General features: G+C 34.2%; 1 protein-coding gene across 1 annotated transcript; it reads left to right on the top strand.

The window, feature by feature from the left end:
• Positions 1-2638: 2638 nt before the first annotated feature.
• LOC132564503 (thimet oligopeptidase-like) lies at positions 2639-6881 on the top strand. The gene is made up of 5 exons (XM_060229157.1): positions 2639-2708; positions 3051-3282; positions 3481-3612; positions 4115-4231; positions 6274-6881. Exons 1-5 carry the CDS (start codon positions 2668-2670, stop codon positions 6367-6369), a joined length of 618 nt encoding a protein of 205 aa, XP_060085140.1. The 5' UTR covers positions 2639-2667; the 3' UTR covers positions 6370-6881.
• The last annotated feature ends 5492 nt before the right edge of the window (positions 6882-12373 follow it).

The following is a 12373-nucleotide window of genomic DNA, read 5'->3' as shown; positions in this document are numbered from 1 at the left end:
GTACAGCGTTACCTGTAATGAATACATTGTTTGTTATTACAGTACAGCGTTACCTGTAATGAATACATTGTTTGTTATTACAGTACAGCGTTACCTGTAATGAATACATTGTTTGTTATTACAGTACAGCGTTACCTGTAATGAATACATTGTTTGTTATTACAGTACAGTGTTACCTGTAATGAATCCAGAGAACTGTTGGGATACTTTTACCTTGATCTTTACCCAAGAGAGGGGAAATATGGCCATGCAGCGTGTTTTGAACTTCAGGTATTTAAGTTTACTTAGTGGATAAATATACTAAGATAAATCACTATATTGCTCCAGCCAAGCTATGACAAAATTATCTGTTACTGACCAAAACAGAGAACACTTCGGCACAGCTTTGTTTGCTGAAGCATGATACCACTTTTGGTTGCCATTATCAGACTTTCAATGTACTATGAGCCATTTGTATTTTGACATAAGAATTTTGTGATTGCTACCACTCTATTTAACATGTATAGTATGCGTTATTATGCATGCAAATGTTTTGAGCATAATCTGAACTTCAAGATGGCTACTGGTACAATTTTGAATCTTGTCTTTTAGGTCTTCAGCTGACAAACACGTAACACGGGGTTTCAAAAAATGCAGATTGATGAAATGATGGGGAAGTTTTACGGTTGTCATAGTGATTTCAATGAGAAAAATATTTTTTCGTTGTGCAGTATTAAGCTGGAAATGTTTGATGCTTGTCAGTTTGCTGTTGGTCCCATTCTTGTAGACCTTGTTTATAGAATTTGAGTTTGGATTATGATTGTGTCAACATGTTGATATTATTTTGCCTATTTTTTATGATTGTGATCACTTTTTCTCAAAACCTACCTGGTACATCTTGAGTGTGATCCAGTGTTCTAAAAGGCAGCCAGCAGCTTTTGAGACAAGTTAGTAAGGTTCCAAAATTTGCAAGCTACATTTTTCTGCTTTGGATATTCCAGGTGATTTCAAATGACCATTTAGGTTAAAGTGTTTGAAGTCTTTCTAGCTGAACATGTTATTACTTGATTTTATCACTAATGTTATAAATGGACAAGATTTGAAACAAAAAATTGAGAAGAATAGCAGCAAATCACTCCGAGATCATTGTTTTGTTTTCCTTAAATGCTGATTGTTCATGGTTTACGTTTCTGTGACTAAGACTGGTCATGTGTGATGCTTTGTAAACAAACTATTTTTACAAATTTATTTAACTATTAAGTCTGTACCTGATAGATTTACATGTGCCTGACCTCTAAATAAGTGGCTTATTTAGGAAATATACTTTACTGTACTCATCTAGAAAATAAATAAACCCTATCCCTTATGTATTGTTAAGTCATTTCTAAATTTATATAAGCTATGATAGAATTACGCATCTGTGCACATCTGTGCAATGAAACTGAACATTGTGTGCACAGATGAATGGTTGCAAATTTCGCCCAGTTTTCCTGTTGTACATTGCAAACAGCGTAACATTGTACAGTACTACTTTTGTACTTGCTTTATTCTATCTCAACCAAGTATATTTTGACCTCTGTGTTTGATTACTTAACTAAACTAAGGTAGCTTTGTAATTGTGATTTCTGTTATGTCTTTTAGATAACATTTTTACATAATTTTTATTTGGAGTGACTACAATCTTGTTTCTATAGCCTGGATGTGTACAGTCAGATGGGGAGAGACAGGTGTCCGTAGCTGCAATGGTGGCCAACTTCACCAAACCCACAGCAGACAAACCCTCTCTACTAACTCATGACGAGGTATACTAAGAATTATCTGTTGAATTAGTGTGTTATTCAGAACACAAGGACTGAGTAGATTTTGACCACCTTTGGTCAGAAGCATCATTGGGAGATGTTGGACTTAATTATTTCTAGTGAGTCTGACCCCTCTGTGACCTTTCAGGGAAAATTTACCAAATGTTTTTGAAATCCCTCTTTTTCTGTAGGAATGTCAGGATTCTGTCCCAATCTGAAGTATCTTAGATTGAAGGGGAATCAATGCTATTTAAACTATGGCCAACACTCAGGCAGCAGAAGAGGCAGGATCCAATATTGGAAATGGAGGAACTGCTCTAAAATCCTTCTACTTTAGCAATGGCATGACTAAGTCCAAATTTAGTCTACAACATACCTGGGTGAAGGAGACTTATATTTAGATGGTTTGGCTGACCTGCTTGGGGAAGCTGGGTGGAGACAAATAAGAACATAGATGTTAACTCTAAAATTTCTTTTCCATTAATTTAGGTGAACAAAACCAGATGAGCAATACATGCTGTACAGGCCCTATATAGTATACATGTACTAACTTTGTGTATTCATAATACAAACCTGTTGAAGTCCAACAATAATTTTCTCTTTAAATGTCTTACATACTACCTGAGAGAAAGCTTGATGAATGTGAAACAGAGGCATTTATGTAATTAGTAGAAATTAATTGATATAGTAAGTACTGACAGATTGTCTGCAATTAATACATTCAACCAACTAACTTATGATTAAGAAAAAAATGCACATGTAGCTGTAAAAATTTCACTATTCTGTGAAAATGTGTCTATTTCCTGTGTTTGTGGGCGTTTGATCATGACTGCTGTATCATTTGTATTCCTTACAGGTACAGACTTACTTTCATGAGTTTGGTCACGTCATGCATCAGATCTGTGCCAAGGCAGACTTTGCAATGTTCAGGTAAGATATAGAATTAAAAAGGATACATTGACACAATGCTGGATCAAATGCTAAGGAGAGATTTGGATTTTTTATGTGGAGAAAGCCAGTCAAAGGTTATATTAAAGCCCCAGGAACATTGGACTTAGCTATAGTGTTCCCTTGTCTATCCACCTTTTTCCTTTCTATAATTCATTGTGCATCATAGTAGCATATGTTTTATTGTTTATGTCCTATAAATTTTATCTTCATATGTGTTCAGCTGCATTTCCATGAAATTAGAATTGTTTGTTTTGCGAAAAAACTTCAGAATCGCATTTGTAGTGTTGTTTTTATGACACCATGGTCGTTGGTATTTTACAGTGGTACCCACGTGGAACGTGACTTTGTTGAAGCTCCATCTCAGATGTTGGAGAACTGGTGTTGGGAGAAGGAGCCATTGTCCCGGATGTCCTCTCACTACAAAGATAACAGTGCTCTTCCAGAGGAACTGCTCGGCAAACTCCTCCAAAGTCGCATTGCTAACACAGGTGTTTTCAACCTTCGCCGAATCTTGTTCGGCACCTTTGACCAGACTATTCATACACAGGCAGAGGTCGGTAAAAAACATTGATATAAGCTTGATAATGTAAAAATAAAATAAAAATAAAAATAAAGATAAAGCATAATTGTGACATCTCTTTTTCAATTTTTTTTCTCCTATTGAAACACACCAGTAGTTCATGTCTTCTATTTTCTGTTTAAATGTAGAATGCTGACAAGGTTTACCACTTTTTTAAACATATATTTACAGGCTGATACAGCTACATTTTTTGCCAGTCTTTCCAAGGAAATTCTAGGTATTGAGTCAATAGCTGGAACTAATATTGCTGCCTCATTTGGTCATCTGGCATGGGGATACGATGCTCAGTACTATGGATACTTGGTATGAAACATCCATGTACATGAAGGTTTGACAAAATGGCAATTGTGGTTCTTCTGCATTTTATGTCTAGATTTCTGAATAGAATATTTTATGGTAAATATGGAACTTGAGAACAGGGAAGTCCATGATATTCATCCACTTAGACCTTCTTATTAAATTCCTGCCAATTCTGTTATTTGTAAACCTCCTGATTCACAAAATAACAAAATAACCAATTATTCAACCTTTGCTTCATTTGTATCTGAATAGGAATATTGACAGATTTCCAGGCAGTGAATAGAAAAACCAATCTGATTGGTCACTTGTAAAGTATGTATCATCACTGACGATGATATTTATCATGAAATATAAGATAATATAAGATACTGCATATAGATTTCTGTCAGCCTTTCTCATGGATCTAAAAATCTACCATGATATTCCCAGATTTTATTGTAAATAAATCAATTTCCTGATCACAATAAATCTGGTAAACATATGTTGTGTGATACATCTGTTTCAGTGGAGCGAGGTTTTCTGCATGGATATGTTCTACTCACGGTTCAGGAAGGAGGGTATCATGAGCCCCAAGGTTGGAGGTGACTACAAGAAATATATTCTACGCCCTGGTGGCTCCATTGTAAGTCATTATAGAATTATACCTACTCTAATGTTTATTCTTCATTTACTTATCACTAACTTCTTCAGGATGTTTTTTTTCTTGAGAGAAAAGCTAATTTTGTTTGAACCTTTTTATTTAAGGATGTGCATTATAGACGTATCACTAAACTCTTGACAAGGACCATATGTTTCATGTCATTTTTAAGCCATTCATCATCAGATGGTGAGCCGTTCAAATTGCCCTTCATCTGTGGTCTCTCCATTTGTCAGTCCATAAATAATTCAAATTATAAGTATTTCTTGAGAAGTACTGGATGGATCTTTCTCCAGTTTCATATGTCAACTTCCGTTGTCCATAGTTTTGTATGTTAAATTTTTGGACTGGTCAGAAATATAATGCATTGCTTTCTTTGTATGGCAGACAAGATACTAAATTAGAGTTTGTACTCATTCTTTCTTGAAAACTACATGTTAGATCATTCTTATATTTCATATGCAGACTCCCCTAAAACCCCAAGTGTGCACTGTCCATTTTATTACTGATTGAAAAAAAAATTTACAGATATGCTGCCATCTTTGATTTGACTGTTACATTTTGTTATCACTATATCGTTATTACTGTTGCTTGAAAACTACCAGGTAGATTATTATCATATTTTGTATGCAAGCTCCTCAAAGTCCCCTAGCTGTGCATTGTACATTATATTAGGTCACCTGACCTAAAGGGACAAGTGAGCAGTAGGGATAGGAATACCATGGCATCCAGCGTATATCATCCATCTGTCCATTATCAGCCAATTTTTCCTATATTTCGCTACCCGTCATGAATGACTGAGTGGATTTTAATTAAATCAGATCTGAAGCATCTTTGGAGGAAAGGGAAATGATTTCTTTAAATGGTGGATCTTGGCCCCCTTGGGCCTGGGTGGGGGCAGAATAGGGAAAATCTATCAATTTCTTTAAAAGCAATCTTATTCTTAAGGAATTACAGGATATTGTCCAATTTTGGTTTAAAGAATGCTTGGATGAAGATAACAAGATTTGTATAAAGAGTGGATCCTTAGGGGAAGAGGAAATACATTTATATAAATGATGGATCTCGGCCTTCCTGGGTTTGAGGGATGGGGCGAAATGAGGAAAATCTATCAGTTTGGGTGAAGGGAAATCAGTTTTGTATTATCAGAGGTTGTTGGACCCTAGGGCCAGAGCCAAATTGGGAAAATAGAGCAAATTCTATGAAATACCACGTTCCTTCAGTAATGATTGGATATTGCCAAAATTTGGTCTAAAGCATTCTTGAATGAAGAGGGATCAGTTTTCCATAAACAGTGGGCCTCAGCTCCCTGGGATTTCAGGAGTAGAGTCTAATTGGGGAAAGAGAGCAAATTCTTCAAAATCCTTCTTCTCCTGTAGGAGTGATTGGGATTTTCCCAAATTTAATGTGAAACATTCTTTGGTGAATCAATTTTGTATAATGGATTGGTCTCTGCCCTTTGAGACAGAAAGGTGTTGGGGAAGTAGAGCAAATTCTTTAAAATCCTACTCCTTCTAGAGGGATGGTTAGATTTTGCCCATATTTGGTCTGAAGCATTCTTGGGCTATGGAGAGTGAATTTTGTATAAACTTTGGGTGTCGTCCCCTTTGGGCAGGATGTTGTCCCAATATCCGGGAAATAGATACATGTGTTTTAAATACTTTTCCTATAGTTTGGATTAATCAATTTCAGTAAACTACATCAGATGTTTTACAAATATATATAGATTAGTTGGTTAGCTTATCATTCTCCTTTTTTGTCTTTGCATTTGTTTTTTTTTTTTTTTTTTTTTTTTTGTTTTGTCTTTTTCTTGCAGTATAAAAGTGAAAGGTTTTTTGCGATTTGACTTCAAACTGAGAACTCTACTGCTTAATCACATATTAAGAGACTAACAAATAGTTTTTCGACACTAATAATTTTTTTAAATGGACAACTCTATTAATGTACAGAATATTGTATTGTACTTTTGTAATAAGAAGATGAAGACAAGTTCAAGGTTTATAGTCCCTATATTTTCTGTTATCCAGGATGCTGCTGACATGCTGCGGAACTTCCTTGGACGTGACCCCACACAGGAGGCCTTTCTTATCAGTAAGGGTCTTCAGTCCACTTCAAATCTCTAAGCTGTCCTCGCTGACATAAATAGAAATCAGAAAATCCTTATTTTAGAATATTTACAGATATGTATTTATAATAACGATGCAGAAACCGATTTTACAAGTGAATGAGATCATTTATCTATTCCCAGTGTTATTTATTTATATTCAAGTACCAGGTGTGATGTGACCAAATCAGTTTTGTTTCCCAAGTATTTGTGGATAAAACATTTTGAAAGTTTTCTGAAATTATAAAATGCTAAATGCATAATTTTGTCTTATTGTTCTATAACTAGTGAAATCCATACGGGTGCATTATGTAAATTTCTAAATGTTAGAATCTTAACTTTTTTCTCTAATGGTATGAAAGAATCATGAAAGCAATCCCTATCAAAAGATACAGTAATTATATATCTAAGTCAATAATCATGATATACTGAAATCAGGTATATACATGTAATATACCAGAAACTCACATATATAAAGCAAAAGGAATAACAGAATGAAACTTTAAGCACTAGAAACTGTTATATTAACAGAAAGATACACTGATACACTGTAAACTGTTATATTTACTGATAGATTCATGATACACTAGAAACTGTTATATTTACTGATAGATTCATGATACACTGTAAACAGTTATATTTACTGATAGATACATGATACACTGTAAACTGTTATATTTACTGATAGATACATGATACACTGAAACTGTTATATTAACAGATAGATTCATGATACACTGTAAACTGTTATATTAACAAAATGTTCAATGATACACTGTAAACTGTTATATTAACAAAAAGATCAATGATACACTGTAAACAGTTATATTTACTGATAGATTCATGATACACTGTAAACTGTTATATTTACTGAAAGATTCATGATACACTGGAAACTGTTATATTAACAGAAAGATTCATGATACACTGTAAACTGTTATATTTACTGATAGATTCATGATACACTGTAAACAGTTATATTAACAAAATGATCAATGATACACTGTAAACAGTTATATTTACTGATAGATTCATGATACACTGTATATTTACTGATAGATTCATGATACACTGTAAACTGTTATATTTACTGATAGATTCATGATACACTGTAAACTGTTATATTTACTGATAGATTCATGATACACTGTAAACTGTTATATTAACAGAAAAAAAAGATGAAAGACTAGAAACTGTTATATTAAAAGGAAGATGCATGATACACTGGAAACTGTTATATTAACAGACAGATAGATGACCATGGAATCTGTTATATTAACAGAAATATGTATGACACACTAGAAACTGTTATATTAACAGAAATATGTATGACACACTGGAACCTGTTATATTAACAGAAATATACATGATACGCTGGAACCTGTTATATTAACAGAAATATGCATGATACAGTGAAAACTGTAATATGAACAGAAATATACAAGAAGTGCTCTTAAACGTACACCTTTCTGTAATCAGATTAAACAGTTTTTTACAAATTGATTGTTTGTATTTTTTTCTTGGTGTGGCGGGGCATTTGTTAATTTCGACTTTGAAAATAATACTAAAACTCAGTTTCTTTTTTTTTGGTTTTTTCTGTGGCTGTTGAAGTACTGACAGTGTTGTAAATGTGAAAGAAACTTGATTATAACCATTAACGTATATCATAAACATTTGTAATTGTGAAGTTTTTTTGTTTTGTCAAATCAAATTTGATTCACATTTTCTTGTTATCAATTTAGGATTAGGTCCCTTTACGTTTAAAATTTCGATTGACACTCCACTCTAACGATTGTCTCCCTTTACATGTGGTTTGTAGAAAATAAAATGGTGTTATTGAAAAGATCAAAGCAAATATGTACTTTCTTTTATGATACATAGAATCTATTTTGTTGCAATAGTTGGAAAGACAAAAAGATTTTCTTGGTTCAAAACAAGCATGCAATGAACTGTTACCCTGTATTTTTTGTTTTTAAATTAGAACATTTACCAGAACTTAGGACTGTTCTTTTTATACTCATCCAAGGGAGTATCGATATCTCTCTCTCCATCCATCTGTTTGTTCGTCTATGATAATTTTGTTCAGCACATAACACAAAGCCTATAAGAGGCATCAACATATAACTTCATAAGTAGATAGCATGTCACCTGGTATCAATCACATGAGAAGATGGTTGGCACTAGAAAACTTTTTGAATGACATGAGAAGATATAGAAAATGACATGAAAAAAAGGTTTGACTCAACACAAAGAGGGTAACAATGTCATCAAGAAAGAGATTATACATGACATCAGCACAAAGGTCAAACAGGACATCACAACAGAAGTTACAAAAAACATCACATATGTTACACATGGCATTACAATGTAAGATATACATATATATAAGCTTTATTTATTTTACAATAATTGCGAAACAAGTTATGTCAACTTATACTGATCACTCCTGTTGGCCCGGATGTAAGCACGCGAGGGGTCTTATTGTGGGAAGAAACTGGAGTACCCGGGGAAAACCCACGTGATCGGACAGGTGACCCCTTACCTTTTTACATCCGTTCCGGGAATCGAACCCCGGTCGGCTAGGTGAAAGGCAAGTTCGTTACCACTGGGCCACCTGACCACCCAAGTTATACACAACATCACAACAGAAGTTTGACATGACATCATGACAGAAGTTATACATGACATCACAACATAATTTACTCATGACATTACAATGGAAGATATACATGACATTACAACAGAAGTTTGACGTGACATCATGACAGAAGTTATACATGACATCACAATAGAAGTTTTGTTTGACATCAGAGTGGAGATTAGGCACGAAATGAAAACGGATGTTAGCGTGACACCAGTGAAGTTACATGATCGCACAACGAATGTTAAAATGACATCATAACAGAAATTAAACATGAAATCAGGTAGGAGGTTAGACATAGCATCAGAACAAAAGTTTAACAGGGTGTCAGAAGGGTCAGAAGTTAGACAAGACATCAGAACAAAGGTTAAACAAGACATTAGGATGGTTGCAAGCTAGACATGACATCACAACAAAGGTTAAACAAGACATTAGGATGGTTGCAAGCTAGACAAGACATCAGAACAAAGGTTAAACAAGACATTAGGATGGTTGCAAGCTAGACAAGACATCAGAGCAAAGGTTAAACAAGACATCAGGGTGATTAGAAGTCAAGACTCAACATCAAAATGAAGCGAAGGCTGGTTTGGTACGACATTACTAGAAAGTAAGGTAGGACATGCTATGAGGATTGGGTTACACTGAAGAAACAAAATTAAACAAAACAAAACTTGGTAAATGTGAATGATAGAAAAGTCATTGGTATGATGGATATGTCATAGTGTTCCTTCGTGATTTATGTCTACAACAGACATGAAGTTGTGTGGCAAGAATCTTTCCATCAAGTTAGATCTCTGATCCAATACAATATAGACATTTGCATGCAGACTAAACTTGAATTAAAAACTCAAAACAGGATTATTTGAAGTATATACGTTAATCGTCCTGGACTGTTACATGCATATACCTGTTTACTTCACGACCAGTTGTCCATATGATGAAATGGTACAAGTTGTATATGGTTAAATTTGAGATCACACCGACATACACTGTAATCAATTAAAAATGTATACTGGGTATATCACTTACCTGACCATTTATGGTAAATAATCCATCTCCTTTCTATTGAAAATAATTAAATAATGCTTCAAAAAAAAAGTTCTTCATATATACATGTTAATTTCAATGACCAACCAGTCTGGTTTCAACTGACTATACTCACCATGAATGTGTTGTTTGAGATGAATTGAATTTGAATAATAAGAGCTGTCCGCATGGTCAAGCATGAAACTATCACCATATGTGAGTCTTTGTAGCACAAGGGAGTGCAGTATACTAGACTTTGTCTGTATGCAGATGTCAGTTCGAGTCTGACCAAAGGCTTTATTGGGGTTTCACTGTTGATTGTGTCTGTCAGCTTAAATCTTTAAAAGGTGTGGTTCTTCATTATCACACACTGGTTTATACATACACACACAAACAAGTATAAGTGTATGCCAGTCCAGAGCGATTAATGTATAAACTTTCAATAATCCTTCCTTCCTTGTACTTTTGAACAAGAACAATCCGTAAAATGGCTTTGTTGACATGACCATCACAACTTTGCTGTTTTTAACACATGTGAATAATCTACATATAACCAGACAGAGATATTGTGCAATACACCCTCGCCTCAACAGTCATATTAGCATTCGATATTGGTTGTGTCACCAGAAAATAGATGTTTACATGGAATAACTATGGTCCTGTTTTACAATGCCTTCACTGGAGGCCGCCATTGTACAGCATGTGCCTGCCTGTTATTGCTCATTTACATCTGCTTGCAATTGTGATGTAGTTAGTGTGGCACTGCAGGCCAGCCTGACCAGAGCCATTTTGTCGGAAAACGAGAAGTGAACCGCATTTTCTTTACAAAATTATACTAATAAATCAAAGTGACATATCACAAAAGTTACAATATTATATTGGAAAACTACTCTTCTTCTTAATGCCTTACATTTCAGATTGGTTCTCTCCATATTTCTAGCATTTTTCCCCGTCTCTTTAACTTTGAATACCTGAAGAACCAGGTTGATCAAAACTGCAAGTGTAATCTTAATTACATTTTGGATTGGTGCATGTATCTACATTGGGCAGTAGGAGTAAAATAAGAAAATAACCAATAGTGTGCCCAGCTGGATTTAGTCTAGTCAGATTTGACAAGGTTTATTCATAAACTTAAAACATGGTCATTATGCCAGATACAAAACACAATGAGTGTTTTGCACACCATCATCTACATGAATTCAGTTGAACTAATCCTGATTTTCACCGATACTGTTCAGTTTCAAACAGACCAGTTATGTGGCCCTGGGACATGTAAAACAGATACATTCCTGTGTAGACAAAATTAATATTACACTATGAATATTAAATATTTACCAAAATATGTGTAATTTTTTTCCAAATAAAACCGAAAAAACACTAAGAGAATCTATTTTGATATGTCCAGTTTAGCAATGCTAACATCCTTCCCAATATCTAGATGATGTTTCTTTCCCGCCATGGGCAAGACACTTTACCCTGGTTGCTAAGGATAATATGTGACGGCCCTACCGTATGTTGTTCAGCGTGGTAGCCACCAGCTACTTTTAAGTACAAGGAGACCCATCCACCTGAAAATGACCCTGGCTGTCCACGGGGCTTTAAACCCAACAAACCCATGTAGGTTACATCTAATGAGTCTAGAGTCTAGCTTTGATATCAATACTATTATTTAATCAATCATATTTTCTCAAGTTAAAAACTCACTCTGTGGAATTCTTGATTCTATGCAGTTAGCAAAACTGATGTGTATGTACCTACTTGAATGAAACCTCATAAATCTACAAGAGGAAATGTATTTTTTATCTACATACATTATCAATATTTTAAAATGAGTAAACACTTAAGTTTACAGTAGACTAATATATACATGTGTATTTCCTTGCATACTTGTATTAATATTTAGATTTTTTTCTTTCAAATATCAGTAATATTTGCAACATCCCCAACATCCGAGTTATGTATTTAGTTTTTATTATTATTATTATTATTAGATTTTTAAACGGCACACGTAATGGTTATAAAAATAGCAATAAAAGTATAAACACTTTGGATTAGTAAAGCATAGTAGTATGATAATGCTTTACTACTCATAAGAGTTTCAAATTTTATTATATTTTGTACATTGGTCATATCAGAGACGTATATATGTGTTATATATGTCTCTGGTCATATGTAACGGACACTACGATGTTTAGCTTTATAATCAACTATTACAAAGACGGATGAACGAGTATGTTTCGTTTTTATTTCCATTCTTAATATTATAAGAATCTATCATCCGAGTCAATTGTATGCATTTTGGGAACGCAGTTATAATGATTGGATTAAAGACTTCTTTTGACATTGATGCATCCTC

Source organism: Ylistrum balloti, unplaced genomic scaffold (genome assembly GCF_031769215.1).
Source record: "Ylistrum balloti isolate Yb309-2 unplaced genomic scaffold, AGI_CSIRO_Ybal_v1 Utg372334, whole genome shotgun sequence".
NCBI lineage: Eukaryota > Metazoa > Mollusca > Bivalvia > Pectinida > Pectinidae > Ylistrum > Ylistrum balloti.
Note: the sequence above shows the minus strand (reverse complement) of the source record. Positions and strands in the feature narration are given on the sequence as shown.